The sequence below is a fragment of the Amblyomma maculatum genome, chromosome 6 (assembly GCF_055883805.1).
Source record: "Amblyomma maculatum isolate TAMU_Amacu chromosome 6, ASM5588380v1, whole genome shotgun sequence".
NCBI lineage: Eukaryota > Metazoa > Arthropoda > Arachnida > Ixodida > Ixodidae > Amblyomma > Amblyomma maculatum.
In genome coordinates this window covers 53,135,202-53,153,220 of record NC_139349.1, presented here as the reverse complement: position 1 = coordinate 53,153,220, position 18,019 = coordinate 53,135,202, and the positions used below count along the sequence as shown (strand labels likewise).

The following is an 18,019-nucleotide window of genomic DNA, read 5'->3' as shown; positions in this document are numbered from 1 at the left end:
GGGGAAGCCCTGAATAGGCTCTACGTACAGCTCCAGTCACGACGGAAGTCAGCGCACAGACGGGCAGTTAACATCGTACCTTCACGAAGCCACATCGCATGGGAGAAGGAAGAAAAAATCGAGTAAAGAAAATAGAAACTGTTCTTTCCGGAAGGTTCGTCACGATCTTCCTTGAAGGGAGCACGCGTGTGGGTCCTGCCCAGCCTGCATGGGTTGCCGCTCCAGTCGACGTCACAGCCGATCTGCTCTCTGCTCTTTGAGGGACGCGCCCTGAGCGTACCGGCCTCTGCCAGCGCACGTTTACAATGGCGAGAATCTGCAAATCTCTTGCAGCTGCTAATACGAAAGCTGTGAGGTAGAAAAGATTTCGATCACCTCGAAATATGGTAAAACTGCCTAGACGCCCCAGCAGATAGGGTGCTACAAATATTGTACATTTGCTGAGAGACGAAATTTCAAATACATCAATACAAATGTGCGTATTAAGCTAATAGTGAAGCAACATGGTGAGGATCCAGCACTGCGGTTGTACTGAAGCTACAAGTCTAGTTCAATTTAGCGACGTCAGTAGATCAACTTAATTACCAGCAATGGAGAACGAAGTGTACCACACTTTATCATTCTGAGCTAGGTGATCTATCTATGATATTCAGTTGCATACTTGCCATTCCATTACAGTGTAAAATACCGCTGACAAATTGACAGCTTTCGTTCCGTCTGCATGTTTCACCAGTAAAGTTGCCCTCTCTGCATTCGCGATGATTTCAGGAAATTAATGCTAAGGGCCCGACACATCTGTACACTTCCCATAAAAAATGAGGGGTGGGGGGAGCCAATCATGCAATTATAACACTGTGATAAATAAGATTTCACATTGCTTGCTGTAGGCATCAACAGTACCATGTGTTTGTAATATAAGGTTACGTATGATATTCTCGAGGCGCTGCAGATGAAGTTATGTGATGTTAGGAAGATAGTGAGAGACCGGAAAGCGTGGCGTGACATGGTCCATAGGGTCACGAAGAGTCGGACACGACTGAACGACTTAACTGACTAACTGACTGATACAAAGTATATAATGTGTATATAAAGTGTATATAAGGTATATTAAGTTATATTAGGTTACGTATATTCACATCAATGTTTTCTCTAGTTCCTTTTTATGGCCCCTTTCACATAAATATTACGCTTGAAACGACATTATCTAAAGCCATTAGTTTTAATGATACCAGTCAGTTGAACTTCAGGATCACAGATAAAATGGAGAAGCACGACCTGAAAAGCAAACATGGGAAGATGGTTCTTGATGACAAGGGCTGGTATATGTTGAAGGATGACTGATCGATTTAGACGTAGACCTGTGGGGTCGACCGATAAGTAGTGAACAGTTACGAAGGGTATAGGGGGCGCTTATAGTACTGGCAGGTTTGTGCAGGGAAGGGTGGAATGGTCAGTCGATTTATTGCAGCCCCGCATACTATACGGAGATTCTCTGCCGTGCGAACTTATTACACGGCCAACGTCGAAGAGCAGCAACGGTATAGTTCGCATAGAGGCACGACTTTCCCGCAGCGGTGGTCGCATATATGGAAAGAGAAGAGGGTGTGCGCCCTTCGGTGCACCGTAAAGGGGGGAAATGTACAAGCTGCATACGCGCTCCCGCGGACCTCGAACGATCACGATTCCGCTTTGAATGCCACGGGTGGAAGCTGTCTTTCGCTTTCACGCCTTCAAGGAGAAAGGCAGGTTGCCGATAGCAACGCTGCCCCCCGAGGAGCGTGAGACCATGCCTGAACGTATCGTCCTGCAGTATGCGCGTCGCGCTAAGAGAAGTTTATGCATAATCCTTCTTTGTTGCAGGTTCGGGCGGAGTCACCAGGGCGCAACAGGTCCACATCGTGGACCTACACAACCAGCTTAGGGCGTGGGTCGCAGGAGGCTACCAGAGCGGTCTTCCTCCCGCCGCTAACATGAGGGCGCTGGTGAGTTATGACACGAGTAATGTCTCTAATAGCAGTGACTGCGTCACACGAAGTAAAGCGCGCACGTTCTTAGATATAAGGAATCCTTTGAAAGAAAGCTACTCAGCCCCAGCCAACAAGAAGTCAATTTTTGGATCCGTACTGCCGCGTCATCGCTTTCAAACGCTTCCGAACTCTCGAAACAAGATGAGTGATCGAATAACACGTCCTTATTTTAACGACACGTACACGTGTGATGCTAAATTTACTCGCATAAAATACATCGCTTACAGTCTAGTAGTTAAAATTTGGTAAAAATTAATTCACCACATTATGAAGTCCTCCACGCGTATTAGGCACATACTTCAAATAAAAGCTCCCATTCTTTTATTTTCTTATAAAAAGTGCTGTCTATATATGCGTAAGTACGGCAACCTAAAACACACGTGTGCTCCTCTTGCCGGAGGCCGTCTTTTCGATTTCACACAGCCTTCCGGCAACAGCGAGCGTGGCTGAAAGAACAGAGGTCATTCTTTGGAAGATCCCATCCTTTTCGTGAAACGCTCCTCGTTCGACTTGTTTCGTTGCCATATATGCATACACGCCAACGCTTCTCGAGTTCCTCGTGTGTGGTGCAAGACTAATTTGTCAGCGAACACCACATGTTTACATCGCCCATTATACTTTCTCCCTCTCTCCGCTCTTAGCCACGCGCACTCGGGCACAGAGCGAAGATCGACCGACTCCAACGTCGGAGTTTCCACGCGCCTGGTGGAAAATTAAAAGCGTTCGATCAATGAACCGGCAGGCGACATCAGTCATGAGTTGCGCTACGAGGAAAAACGCTGGCTAAGTCTCGAAACAAATGGAAAGAAAATATGTTTGGCGAGTATCTGAGCCTTGTAAATCACGTCACGCGCGATTTTTTTTATTATTTTTATTATTTCTATCATTCATTCCAACATCGAACTCTATTCTGGCCACGTGTTGCGCCGAACCCTATAAGAAACGGACAGTATGCGTTTGCGAACTGCGTTTCGTCTGTTTCTTTATAGCCATGCAGTGCTGCGGAAGTCTAAATAGATAACAGCCAATCACTCAGCACAAGTTTGCCATGAAAACCTCGATGTGTTGGCTACCTGACAGTCGTGATTGGTTAAGGCGTTTGATCTGCTATTCAGAAAAAAAAAATGATAACCTTCGAACTGCTTTGGGAATACTGTCACTGATCGGCAGAAGAGGGTTCTATAGTTTCAACTGTACTGCACGGTTTTGAGGATACTGAGTACACACACGTGCATCGCATGTCACACGAAACCACACGGCAAGTCTACGCGAATACCTGAGTCAGAAACCCATAAAAGTGGGCAGCAAGGAAACAAATGAAAGCAACTAAGATATGTCCCTTGCATCGTGCATTTCAACTACTGTGGCACACGACGCACAGTGCAACATAGGCAGTGTTTCGAGAATACTGATGCCGATCGCATTGAAGGCTATATGCAGGAGCCATCGGCATTTGTAACGCATAGAAAACGCAGGTCTCATCAACTGAGAGAGGAAAACGCGTTAAATTAGAGGAAGTCTATGCAGGATGGGGTAAAAGACGTCAGTGAGGTGTCGGCGCCACTAGAGCATTTTCGCCACCGTCATAGTTGCAAAAAGGCGGCAGGCGAAGAGCTTGCGAACCGGTTGACGATCACGGGGTCAGCGACATATGAGCTGTGCATCCGTCAAGGAGCCAGGGACGCGATCTGGGTGCTTTATAAACCGCGACGAATATATCATATTGAGAAGATGTGCATGTAAGTCAGCAGTTGGCTCTTCTCCCAATGATTTACGTCTTCAGTATGCAGAGCCTGTTTCGCGAACTTACTGCAGCTTCCAAGGTGGCCGGCATTTTCACTCGAGCATTGTTATCATTCTCCACACTGGTGCACATAATTTACACCCGGTTAAACACAGCAAAGATGTGAATTCACTACCTAAACTTGAGCCCATTGGCTGCATGCGGGCAAGGACGGACAAATTTTCTCTGGGAAGAACAATTTGCCCCCCTCCACCCTTTTTGTTTCCAGTAAAGAAAGCTCTAGAAATTCGTTCTGCAAAATAATGGCGGTGATCATCATCATGATCATGATGATGATGATGATGATGATAGTGATGATGATGATGATGATGCTAATATTAATAATATCCCTTCAAGAGTTATTCATAATACAGTACATTTGTAACTCTGATTTTGTTATTTTGATAGTGGATTGTTCCATATTATGCCTCTGCTGCTGTCATGAGAGGGGGCAGTCGCCTCGTCAAGCTGCTGGTAGCAGTAGCTTTTTGCGGCTGCTCCATCCTTGTACTTTGTGCAAAGGAAAATAAAATTTGATTTGATTTGATTTGATTTGATTTGATTTGATTTGATAAATACGCTCCCGCCTGTTGGCATGTTTGAAGATAGATAGCTGTACACTCAACTCGAGTTACATTCAAGCAGAAATAGCTTTAGAGATCACAAAAAAAAAGAGGTCGTGTACATAGTTTGAGCTTAGCGACGATTGTAACTTTTATTTGAAAACTAACGCCAACGCTGGAGAAAGTTGATGGAGGGACATTCATCAAAGACGAAAAGATGGCATATCACAACGTCGCTATCTTTACCACCAGTTCAGTCGTTCAGTCGTGTCCGACTCTTCGTGACCCTATGGACCATGTCACGCTACGCTTTCCGGTCTCTCACTATCTTCCTAACATCACATAACTTCATCTGCAGTGCCTCGAGGATGCCATCTAACCATCGCGTTCGCTGCCTACCCCTTCTCCGGCGACCCTCAACCTTTCCCAACATCAAATCTTTCTCCAGCGACTCTTCTCTTCTCATCAGATGACCAAAGTAGCTGAGCTTTAACTTTAGAATTTGACCCTCCAATGAGCAGTCAGAGTTTATGGTCGACAATATCGACTTTTTGATCTTCTGGCAGTCCAAGGAACTCTCAAGTCTTCGCCAGTACCACAATTCAAACGCGTCAATTCTTCGGCGGTCAGCCTTTTTCACAGTCCAACTCTCGCATCCATACATCACAACTGGAAAGACCATAGCACGAGTTATACGGATCTTGGTTGGCAGACTAATGTCTCTGCTCTTTACTAGGCGGTCAAGGCTAACCATTGCTGTCTCTCCCAGAAGCAGGCCTCTCCTAATTTCATGGCTGCAGTCTCCTTCCGAGGTAATATTGGAGCCCAAGAAGAGAAAATATGTCACCGCTTCCACTTCTTGTCCCTTGATGCTCCAAGACTTGATAGGGCAAGACGCCATGATCTTTGTCTTTTTAATGTTCAGTTTAAGCCCAAACTTCTCACTCTCTTCTTGTACGCGCATCAGAAGCCTCTTGAGTTCCACTTCACTTTCTGCCATTAAAGTGGTATCATCCGCATAGCTAAGGTTGTTGATACGTTTTCCAGCAATCTTCACTCCAGCTGAAGACTCGTCCAGACCGGCCTTTCTCATGATGCACTCTGCATATAGGTTAAATAGGCAGGGCGACAGTATTCAGCCTTGCCTCACTCCTTTCTCAATCGGAAACCAATCAGTAAGATGCATGCCCAGTTCTGACTGTGGCCTCTTGCCCTTCATACAGGTTCCCGAGGAGACAGATGAGGTGAATTGGAACTCCCATCTCTTGGAGAGCATGCCACAATCTGCTGTGATCTACGCAGTCAAACGCTTTCGCATAATCAATAAAGCAGAAGTAGATGGGTTTCTGGAACTCTCTTGCTTTTTCCATGATCCAGCGAAGGTTGGCAATTTGGTCTCTAGTTCCTCTGCCCTTGCGAAACCCAGCTTGCACGTCCGGAAGCTCCCGATCCACATACTGCTGCAGCCTACCTTGGAGGATTTTCAACATCACCTTGCTAGCATGCGAAATAAGCGCGATAAGCCTATACCAAAAAGAAATACATCAAGAAGAAGACACAGCTCAAACCGTCTTCTTTACGTGCAGCATTCAGGGCGTGTCATCTCGGTTCTGGAGAAACGAGTAGTTATAGAGCGAGGCTCAATAATTGCAGCATTGCGTGCTAATCACAGACCGCAAAATAGCGCATTGCGAGAAGCAGCATGAATTTTAAGCATCATGTCAGAGTGATCGCTAACATATTTCCACGTTCAAATGCTCATAAAACAGGGCGCTCGTGATGAAGTCGCCTTCTGCAAAGCGCAATGAAGCACGACTTTCGCAAGTCATTTGCACGGCGCGGAGACTGTCTGTACAATAAATACCGCCAAAGGAAATGAGCTAAAAGCAGGAGAAAATTTGTAAATCCACGTTACTCTTCAGCGCTTCTATCACGCAAGCGCGATATGTTAGGAAAACGGCGTGTTATGAAAAAAGAATAAAGGACGTCGTTTAGCGGCTGCGGTCGCCCATTTCCTGTGTCGAATTGATAATGTAAGCGAATGAAGACCCATAAGTAAGAAGATCAAAAGAGAAACGAAGAACTATTCTAAAGAAATAGAACTTAATAATATACCACGATTAACAAAACAGACTGCAACCCTTCTATCATGTAAAGCTTTCACAGTTCAGAGAAATTCTGCAATCTGTATACTGTCGAGCACGGAAACACTGCCCAAAATGCTGGTTTCGAGCTGTAATTTCATAATCGGCATTTCGTTCATAGAGGTCAAGTATTTAATAATTCGCGCTATTCTACACAGGTCATGAAACTCAGTGAAAACAAGCGAAAACGTTGATTGTTTTTGTTTCATCATCTCCGTCTTCTTGCCCTTCCTTAATCTCTTCCTTTGCTTTACGGTCCAAGTTCTGAGAGCACTTTAACTCTCCCACAATGCCCTTCCTTACGACTATTTATACCCGCTACACAGACGCGAACAAAGTACGCTTCGAAACGCGAACGTAAAGATGCGCGAGCCAGGGGACTGCGCACACAGAGTTTGTAACTGACTGCAGGGGATGAGCCAAAATGGCTTCGTAAGTGGAAAGGGCCAGCGGAAGGGGTCTCTTGAACAATGGTCGCTGTAGAACACGAACAAAAGACGTGCTAAAGGCATAAAACGCGTGATAAAAAAAAAAAAAAAAAAAAAAAAAAAACGTGTTAAAAACCTGCAAAGCGTAACCGGGAGTTTAGGTGGACGGCAGGTTCACTCCGTGTTGGCTCGCTTTTTCTCGGGGCTAGATAGCTCTGTCGACAAGAATACTTGCCATCCCGGCTCATGCTTCTGCCATAAATAAATATAAAATTCCATAAAATCTATCATGCTGCAGAGCGTTTTGCTTATGGTTGTACCTAAGTGCATATTAGATAAATGTCTTCAAAGACGACTATTGTTAATTTCTGTCATAACCGAGAAATGAAATAATATAACAAAGAACTGATTTGAATATCAATGCACCTCACAGTAGAATGAAATTACAGGATAGAGAAAAAGTTTTTTTTTTTTTTTTTTTTCAAATTGGTTCAGATCAAACGCCACTTGCGTTCACCCATGAAATTGCCAGAAATAGCGAATTTATTCCGTTTTAAGCTATCTTCAACTCTGTCGACAAGCGGAAAACCAAGTTGTAAGCGTTGAGAAGGTTTTGGACATATGCAACACTTTTTTAGTCCGTAATATTTTTGTGTACTAAAGATACTTTAGTGGGATTTTAATATAAATTTGAGATGCTTTCTTGTTTTCTCAAATCAATTAAAGTTGCCCGTTGTTTGCTGTTTTAGAGTTTCGGGAGATTTTGATGCGTTGTATAGAACACTCCAAGCGGTCTAGAGCTCCAACGTTTCTCTGAATTTAGGAACATAAGCTGCATAATGAAGTAAAATATAGTTTTAGTACAAACAACAAAAGGCATTACGCCTAAGTAAGGTTAAAATTAACATTTTTGCAGCGCGTCGCCCTAGATGCAAATTTTGCGATTTTTTGCTATGTCAATTGCGACAACAACAAAAGTTTCTGACAGTTCTTAGAAAAGTAAAAGCGGCATAGATTTAGTGAGTAAAAAATAACGGTTGACAAAATTTTAGAGCGCAAACAGCAGATCTCCATACCTGCAATTTTTTGAAATGGCAAAAATGGCAAAAACGACGTTTTCCACATCTAGTGATATACGTTTTTTTTTTTTTTTTTCATGAAAACTATGCCGTATGTTGCAAAACTAAAGTTTATTCCTTTATATCGAGACATTTGCCCACCACGTATAAACTTTTTATTTAAAACAAAAAATGGTCATGGACCTCTATTACCGTTCTTATCTGGACACACCCCAATTACATATATGCACCAGTCCTTTCCTCGACAATGCAGTATAAAATTATGCCTCTTGTGATATGGAACGATTTTATCACAATACTTCCTTATTTATCCAATAATTAAAAAGGACTGATTATATCGAATTATGTTGTGAGCTCACATGTGCGAGAGATAACGCAGAATGCTACAACGTAGCATCACTCTTCGGGTTCGTCCTTTTTTCCGCGTATTCTTGCCCCTCAGCCTGTTAGCTTGGAACTATGTCATAGCAACTTGATTCTTACGGACAAATACCACCACTGCTGACGGGAATATCGTTCAAGCATGCAGCAGGTGTACTCGAGGGGAATATTCATTTCTTCCACACACAGTGGATGAATCTTCCACGACACCCTTAGCCTAGCCAGCGAAATGTTTCGAAAAAGCAAAAAAAAAAAAAAAGAACGAACGAACAGAACTGACCAGCTGCGAAGAGAGTGAGAGGAAACTACCTATGTATACATTTTCCTGTTTTTCGTTCATGCAGTTCACGCATCTTTAGAAAAGAATCAAAGTCCATGGGGATTAAGGAAAAGAAGCTCATAGCTCAGATTTCCTGCCCGACCGTGACCTATAGGCCTTTACGAAGAAACCAACTTTAGTTCAAGCTTTCCATTTCTTATTTTGTTTCTTGACGTATATTTCAGTATATAACGTATTCAGCACATACGAAGTGTCCCGTGAGCGTCGGTATTGATATATATATAAAAAAAAAAAGAAAAAAGACAGCCATTGTGTGAGGCAACTACAAATTGTCCGTTCTTGAATGCCGCTAAAGGAATCTCAATTGGCACATAAACATGCCAATCACAAAATATGCGCGCAAACCTACAGCTAAATTCGAACTGCATGAACTGAGATTCTGAGTGGAGCTAACTAAAAGAGGCAATATTCTTTTTAAAGCTCTCTTTTATTTCAAAACGCAGGTAAACAAAAAAAATATCGTTTCGTTTATGGGTTTAACGTCTCAAAGCGACTCAGGCTACGAGAGACGCCGCAGTGGAGGGCTCCGAAAATTTCGATCACCTGGGGTGTTTTAACGTGCACACACATCGTACAGCACACGGACTCCTTGCTTTTCGGTTCCACTGAAAAGTGGTGGCCGCGACCTGGATTCGATTCCATGTCCTTGGGTACAGAAGTCGAGCGCCCTAACCACTGCACCACATGGCCAGGTAAAAAAAAAAAAAAAAAAAAAAGAAAAAATGGAAATATATATTGTTATGAAAGAAGCACAAGCGCTGCGAACACGTTGATCTTAGACTAGAATTCGATGGCCATGTAGAAAATGAAAAGTGTGTTTTGTAAATAGAAAATGGTCCGCACCAGAGCCTTTTGCAAAATAATACCATTTATCATTTTCTCTAGTGCTATACAACATTTCAACTGTAAGCTTGAGCAATTACATTTATTAACTGGTTTTCATTGATGTCAATTCTTCGCCTGGTTAAAGAGATGCGACGTACGAAAATTCTCCTTAGCTGCCCATGAACGCCAGCACTCCGACTCTCCAACGACACATAATTTTACCATGACTGGTACGCATTACACGTTACCCTTTTCATATCTGTCTGCCTATCTGTATATGAAGTCGACATTCATGAAATTCGTGGATTATTTTGGTCAAAAGTGTTTCCAAAACACTTGCTTAATTCTCTCGGCATCATGTGGTCGGTTTTCCACAGATTCGTCATGGTACACTCGTTCATTTGGTTTCAGCCCTATCTTTTCCTTTGTTGCACTCTAGCTCGCACAGTTTCTGTCGGGCGCCAGAATATACGACGTTCAACGTCTTGAAACTGCCGCTCTTCGTAGCTAGGAAAGAGTTCGTGCCATCCTAAACCAGGTGGCGCCAGTCGCCTTCTGCTCGATTTGCAAGCGTTACAAGGCCGCCTAGATTCTATGGCGTACATTGACGCGTGTTCTTCCTGACTGACCGGTCATTGAGATACGGAATGCGCAGCGCGCCGCTAGCCTCCTCTGCGGTGGCAACCGCGCCTGACACAACTTCCGTGATTACCAGTTCGCGTGGCAAGTTGTTTACGAATATCTCCAGCTTCGGGCGGAGAGGCGAATGAGTTTCCCACGCCATAACAGAACCAGTGCACATTCTGGGTTACTTCATTTGATAAAATAGAATGACCGTGTCTCAGTCTACTCTCTGACTGAGAGAGACTGGCAAACATTAAACGCAAACCACATTGCTTAACATGAAGCCTGAAAATAGCGAATACACGTTTATTAAAGAACGTTATCGCGCGTGTCCGGTCGATCTGAATTGTGAGCCACCAAACAAAAATCAAGCTGAGCCCATTGCGTACGTGTTCTCACCAATAACATTGTCTGTCTATCATCCTAATCATCCTAAGAGTAAATGCACGCTGACGTCAAGTGCGCCCTGACGCATCACGCGTAGAAAACCACTTTACCTAGTAAACCGCGTGCTTGCTCGACAGTACCGTTAGTTGGTGCATCCACGTAAAATACGAAAGAATACGCATTGATGTCAAGTTTACACAAGTGCACTATGACGAAGATGTCAAGTACACTCAGCTGCCCGAGCGCAACGCACGCTACGCAAGTAGTACGTCATAAAGCTGTACGACGGTGGCTCATGTCCTGTACACTAACCCAGTATGCAGCTGCAGGTCTTTAACCCGCTCCGACATATCGGCGTATGCGTACGCAACGTCAAAGTGGCACCGCGAGACGCAGTTAGCTCGCCGTCTTTCTTGGCGCCGAGCGCAGTTGTCTATGGCTCAGCAGGTGTGGATGACAGGTGTGTATAGCAAGAAAGAAAGGCGCAGCAGGCAGCCCTGTCGACGCGCTGCGGCTCGCTGCAGCCCGGAAGGCTCTTTCAGGGCCGTAATATCCGCACAAGAAAAAAAGCAAATATGCCTTCATTCGCCGGGCGGGCTGCGACATGCACTCTCTAAGAGCAGGGAAAGTAGGCAGGAACCTGTCGTGGCCGCTAAATATAAAATAAAAACGCTAAACAGGCGCGGGGAATGCACGCTAAATATACGCAGCGCACGAGGTTTATTCACGCTCTTGGCATCGGCCCTGGAGTTGCGCGAGCCGTCAGTCTTGTTTTCTTGGACTGGTGTCAAGAAGGACGACTGACATACACCCTGGGTTCGGATACGTCCGCGCGGGGTTCTAAAGGGGTTGTTCGGCCGTAACGCCGACCTTGACCGTGTCTCATTACGAAAGGCTTGCTGCATCGGTGAATCCATAAAAAAAGTTTCACCTAACGCAAACGCAGTATTTGTAAAATGCAGCAAAAATTTAAGTTTTCAATAGTTCGCGGCAATAAATTAATGAACCTCTGCTTTATTGTCTTTAGTTAATTTTCTGTCTTCTCTCGGTGCTTGGCGACCGAAAACGCGTATATTTTCCTATAAACGTCAATCGGAACTATCCTGCCCATGCGACAGAAGGAGGAAAATCATAATGCAGCATGATAATTTAAATTGCATGAGACCATGGTTTCACGTATGCTTTATAACGTATTTGTGATAGCCGTGCATGTTAACCGTCCTTCATATGTACGTCTAAAGAGCCCGTCACTCCCTTTCCCTTGTCATCTCAATATGATAAGCCACAGTAGTGTGACAGTAGCCTGTTGTCAGAAGCAGTGACAGAAACTGTTGGCACAAGAATTCAACTTAACTAAGACGGAAATACAAGACAGAGAATATGTGACGCCACTGAAACGGCAGACTAGGCCAGCTGCGAAATCTGATGCTGCTACTTCGTCACTGCGATTTTAGAGGAGACAAGGAAACGGGACAACGATTTTCAAAAACGCGAAACAACCTTCTTTCTTCCTTGAAACTAACCCCATCGGCCAAGTGCAACTCAGAGCAGTGAGAAAACGCGCGCATGCGTAGAGTTATGCAACCCGAAACTATGCATACACAAAGGTAGTCTGGGCGCAGTAACACGCAACCTTCTGTCGAGGACAATTTTTATTTCGAGCATAGGGACAAGTGCCTGACGGGCATACCACGTCCACTCTATCAGGCGGAGAGGTGTATACCGTTTTTCCGTCCTCGCCTAGGGCGCCCCACACCGACCGGTGCCTTGGGTGCACCGAGTACTTCGGGGCAAGCGGTTCATGTCTCGAGGAAACCGGTTTCGTGTGGACTTTCACCCTCGCAATCGGTAACCTACATCAGCTGCCACACGGGCGTCCGCGAACCTCCAGTGCACGATTATCGGCCAACTCGTTCCCAGCTCGAAAGCAGCGGTTCTTGCCAGTAACCACGTTAAGAGCAGGCAATGCTCTCAGGGAGCCTGTTCATGTTGTTGTTGCTGGTATCTAAGCTCTGAAGTGGCAACGTGTAATCACCAGCCAAGTTTACACTGTGTATACAGTGTCGCTGCGTCGTCTCTGATACCGTCGACTTCACGGGGCTGCCAACCGGTCCCTCTATACATTTCTTTTTTTTTTTTTTTTCGCAAACTTCGCTTTTCTTATAACTATAGTTCGGATAAACGTTCGGAAAGTTTCATTGGGAGTTGATAATAAGGATGGTAAATCATTAGAGGACAGCATCCTCTAGAATAGCTACGTAGTTATAGCGCAGTAGAAAAAAAAAAATCGCGCCACACCGAGAGGAGGCCGCGCAGAGTCTCATGCTGAAGCAACACAATAAACACCGAATCATGTTTATACACTGTTCGGAAGTGAAGTTGCCGCACTGGCCATGCAAATTATTTCGCAACAGAGAGGGCTGTAAAGTCGAATCGCGCGGATTTTATCTGACATCCGTTTCCGATACCTAGTAAATCGCGTGCTGGCGAGACAGTACCGTTAATTGGGGCCTCCACGTAAAACAGGAAAGTATATAACGATAGAAAAGATTTGTTAGTCACGACATTTAGAATACTTAAAACGGACTCAAGTCTCTTGAAACGGACTCAAGTCTCTTGAAACAGACTCAAGTCTCTTGAAACGTACTCTTGAACCTCTCTTTGCGAACATGTGCCTTCGAAGCTATATGACAAAATGATGCATCCACTATCCAGACGCTTCTTCTGGGGCAGTATCAATTGTGTACACAAGCTGCCCGTATATTCGTCCACCATATTTAGCCATTTTGGCATCAAAAATATACTCCATAAACGCTGTTGCTTATACTCCTTCAAAAAAAAAAAAGAAAAAAGCCCTGCCGCGGTGGTGAAATGGTCAGGGCGCTCAACTGCTGTGCCCCAGAATGCAGGATCGAATCTCGGCTGCGGAGGTCGCAAAAAAGCCAGGTGCCCGTGTACTGCGGGATGTCAGTGCTCTGTAAATAACCCCAGGTGGTCGAAATTTTCTGAGCCCTCCACTACAACTCTCATAGACTTTCTACTACAACTCTATAGCTCTCATAGCCTGAACCGCTTTGGGATGTGACGTTAAGCTGCATAAATGAAACCAAACCACTCCCCCCCCCCCCCCCTTACCCTGAAAAAAAGAGGGAGGGGGGGATATGCATTAAAACAACACATATACACGAATACCCTCTGCTACATACTGCAGGCGGCTGCAAATATGTTTGGGCGGATAGCAAATTACTACATAGTATCATTTAGCGAAAGGGTTATAAGGTGTTCACTTTGACACGTTAATTTTTTTTTTTTTTTTGCACAACCAATTTTTCTGTGGTATAGATTGAAGAACATATGCTGCATATATCGACAATACCTCTAGTGCCTATTCATGTACGACACCCATGATGATTGCCTGCACCAAACAACAAGTATGTTTACTTTCAGACCTGGGACGATGAGCTGGCGACTATCGCTCAACGGTGGGCCGATCAGTGTACAGACGGTCACGACAAGGAGAGGAGCGTCAGTAAGTGTCCTTTTTCATATGCGTTTGAGTCTATAGTGCTTTCGTGCACGTTCGTATTTTGTGAGCCTTCTCCTGACGCTTGAAAGGGAACACAAGGCTGTCAAGGAAAACCATGATCATTTGATCTCTCGTAGGAAGCTCTATTGGCAAGTTGGGACAAAATTTGGTGGCATTATATAAGCAGTGGGAGGCGAAGCTGGCTCATACAGAACGCCGCTTTCAGCGCCAGCTGATCGCTTAGGCCTGGAGGGCCGTATTCGAAAATGGTTCCCCAGACCAGGGTGAACCACCTGTATAATTACTTTATATTAATAAAGTTTATTATTCCCCCCTCTCTCTCACTCTCTCGATCCCCTCGAAACCACCGCACAGGTCGCTTCCACGTGGGTCAGAACGTGGCGCTTGTGTGGACGTACGACTTCGAGGATGACCTTCACGACGAGCCAGACTGGGACTCGCAGGTATACGCCTGGTATAACGAAGCCACCGAGTTTCACTTCAAGTCGGCCTCTATCAGCCCCTTCCGGTTCAGCAAGAAGCTCGGACACTTCACGCAGGTATAGAACGCATTCTTCTACTCACGTGCAGTTAGGCTTAGCACGAATCCCAATCCAGATTTATGGCCTGCGTTCGACCCCATATCGGGATGAAATTTGGGAAGGGTTTTTAAATGTATTTATCGAAGCCGTGTGAAAAACTTGAGAAGTGGCGCCGTCCAGTCAGGCGATGTTTGCAAGTGTAATCACTCCTCGAATGAACAAGAAACTAAAATTCTTTAATATTTGCTTATGCTCCTCTCAGACAGTTAAACTATGTGCGAGCGTAATTCGTCTCATGAAATAAATTTGAAGAGTCAACAAGAGGAGTCCTTGCTAAAAGATAATAAATTTAAGTTCTCCTTTTATGCTACCTATACACCATCCAATCAACTGCTCCTGATATTATTGTACGTTATTGTTGTCATACTACAAAAAAATTAACTGGGCCATGCACTTTAGCCCCCTGCCTGAAAACAGTAAGGCGCACCTATATATGACAGCATTACAGGGCAATGCACGTATCTGCAGAATGGTCGTAAGATGAGCTGCGTATGACTGATAGCAGTGATCCCAAAGTGCCAATATAAGCAAGGTCTTCATAAAATATATAGATCCGTGCAAATTAATCACACGTCTAAATTGGCGCTACATCTAAACGCATCTTAAAGGCGTTCTAACCACATGCAATAAATCGGATATGCTCGAACAGGTGTAAGCTTTCGTTATCTTTTTAGAGGACCAGAGCATGTTAAAGAGATAAATAGAAGACAAGAAAACGCTTTGCAACAGGAAGAACAAAAACTGTTCAGAGAGTCTACATGATTGTATGTTTTCAGGAATAGATGACAAAAAGTCGCAAGAATGTTAATCTACTTCGTTAAGAACATATTTATTGCCTCTGATCAAATTCATGCGAAAAAAAAAGAAAGAAATGGAAGTGGAAGTTGCAACTCGGCTTTTCCCACGTGCGCCGAATTTCTTTTTTGTAGCTCCACTGTTGCCCTCTTCGGGGTGGAGAAACGAATCTATATACGTGCGTTGCTAGGAAACAGTTGTAACCTTCTTATCTAGTTTATATCACCAGACAGTGATACATACCTATATTGGGCAATAACTTCGGTCAGGGCAGCAACGCCTGTTATCTCAATTTCCCTTTCATTTTCTCCTCGTAGCTCGTCTGGGCCAACACACACAAGGTAGGCTGCGGCTATGCCTACTATCGCCAGAGCGTCAGGGGCCTGACCAAGATCTACGTCTGCAACTACGGACCCGGGTGAGTGGTCGCATATTATCTCGGCCGCCCTTGCCCCGAGTCGGGCGCATGGCCGATATCGCGCCTCGTCTAGCCCCCAGTTGGCTGCGAACACGTGACACAGTGCGTGGTTGGTCAACACAATGCCCGCTTCTTCTCGAGGGGAAGCCCAGACAACTTATTTGCGCATTTGCGTTCCTTGAAGTGATAATTGCACCTGGTCATTCTCCTGAAGTGTGTATACGCAAGGGTCGAGAGGCTGGATGACTCCAGCTGTGCGCCCATCGCTAGTACAGGTGATTAGAGCTTAGTGAAAGCCGCTGACAGGTGTACGAGCCAAACTGACAACCTCCTTCACTTCCGCTTTGGAGGGCAGTTTCAAGTACTGCTTCTGTCGTGGATGCCCAGATGCTATGTATTCTTATTTAATTTGATTCGAATCGAAAGTGTTTTTAGTATGTTGGAAGTATTTAGTGCGCTAGTTTGGTAAGTCACTGCAAATGAAATTTCGTAGCCCTTAAAGTTGACAAACTCGACAAGGTATGGTTTGTCCAGTGAGGCTTGCCAACTTTAAAGCGCAACCACAGGTTAACAAAGTACAAAACAAATAAAGCACTGCAACTCATGCGCTAGGTATTTTCATTAATCCCTTGCTCTGCACCCTTTTTAAGCAAGAAGAAATTTAAACTTCATCATTTGTTTTTATATTTTTATATATTACGCCCTTAAACAAAAAAAAAAAACAACTAAAAGTAAGTAGCAATGACGATCGAGTCCACAAATTCTATAACTCCGCGTTACTGCGTTCGCGCTGTTTAATCTCTTATTTTCCTATATTTCTAGCCTATGCGTTGCAATGCTTACAGTTTTCGAAGCCTGCACGCTTGAACGTAGCAACCTTTTGAGGAGATAAATGAGCAGATAAACGGTGCCCTATGGAAAATGAGCAAAACACTAATTACACCTGTGCTGTGTGTTGCAGTGGAAAATAAGGTTGGTATATATGTTCTGAACAGAATTAAATGCCGGAAATAAAATAAATTTGGGAGTAGTTATACGAAGGTCAATATATGTAAGCACTTAACAGCATATGTTAGGCACTCCTGATAAGACAACCATGGACATCGCCTATTTGCAATATTTAAAATATTTCACTGATGGTAGACAGCATAGTTGCTTTGAACTGCTTGAAAACAAATGAGCTTCTTTTGATTCACGATACGCAATGAGATAACAACTGTAAAGTAGAACAGGCACTTTTTTCAGAAAGTACTATAGTGTATACAACGTTGCACAGCAGTATTTAATAGCATATGCCTATTGAAGAACTCCAACCCTCGATCCCTGCTACAAATTACCTATAGATATACACGTGAAGGCGATATGTGCTGCATATGTTTGACACTGAGCTTGTCCGTTACTGATCGCAGTGGCAACATCATCGGTGGATCCATGTACGAGCAGTCTCCAGTAGCTACGTGCAGACCTGGTCTCGTCCCAGCCGCCAACACCTACAGTGGTCTCTGCGGTAAGTGTATCACAAGGCCGTAAATGGTGCGAGTGCACCACTTATACTGATGTGAAGAAAATCGCCACACAGTGTGGGTATCTGTTCCTAAAAACGATGCAGAATTTCAGATATTATCTATTTATCTTCTCTTCGGAACCCAAGATAGACAAAGAGTTGATTTAATAATCTATTATTGTGGTTCTCGGTCCAGTTTTCCAGTCTTTTTTTCTCGTTACAGTCATATTTGTACGCACTACACAAGGAGTGGAGTAATGAAATTAGTGAGCGCTTGAAAAGAGCAATACAGATAAGTTCCCTCCTTAGGAACTCCCGGTACTGTCCCCAATCCTGTTATTAACTATGCCGCCTTCTCCTCTCAGGCACCAAACGTAACACAATTGTCTTCCGATCGTTATCTTGCTTTCAAATTACGCCTTCTACTGCACCTAGTAAAGATAACAGACCAAGCGCATCATGTAGCTTTGATCTTAGTGCATGCCCTATCAGACGTCCGGTTGATGCTGCCACTTTCGTTCGTACGCATCATTGCTTTATTCGGTTTTACCCAACTTTTAGCGTAAGCCTTCCAGTTTTTATTTTTTTTATTA

The 18,019-nt window shown here is 44.3% G+C and overlaps 1 protein-coding gene across 1 annotated transcript in view; it reads left to right on the top strand.

The window, feature by feature from the left end:
• The window catches only part of LOC146185744 (venom allergen 3-like), a 38,480-nt gene that overhangs the window by 18,345 nt on the left and 2,116 nt on the right, over window positions 1-18,019 (top strand). The window contains exons 3-7 of the mRNA XM_084606674.1: window positions 1,861-1,982; window positions 14,029-14,110; window positions 14,483-14,667; window positions 15,822-15,922; window positions 17,332-17,429. Of these exons, the coding sequence (XP_084462800.1) occupies window positions 1,861-1,982; window positions 14,029-14,110; window positions 14,483-14,667; window positions 15,822-15,922; window positions 17,332-17,429 (588 nt within the window). The remainder of the gene's footprint in view (window positions 1-1,860; window positions 1,983-14,028; window positions 14,111-14,482; window positions 14,668-15,821; window positions 15,923-17,331; window positions 17,430-18,019) is intronic.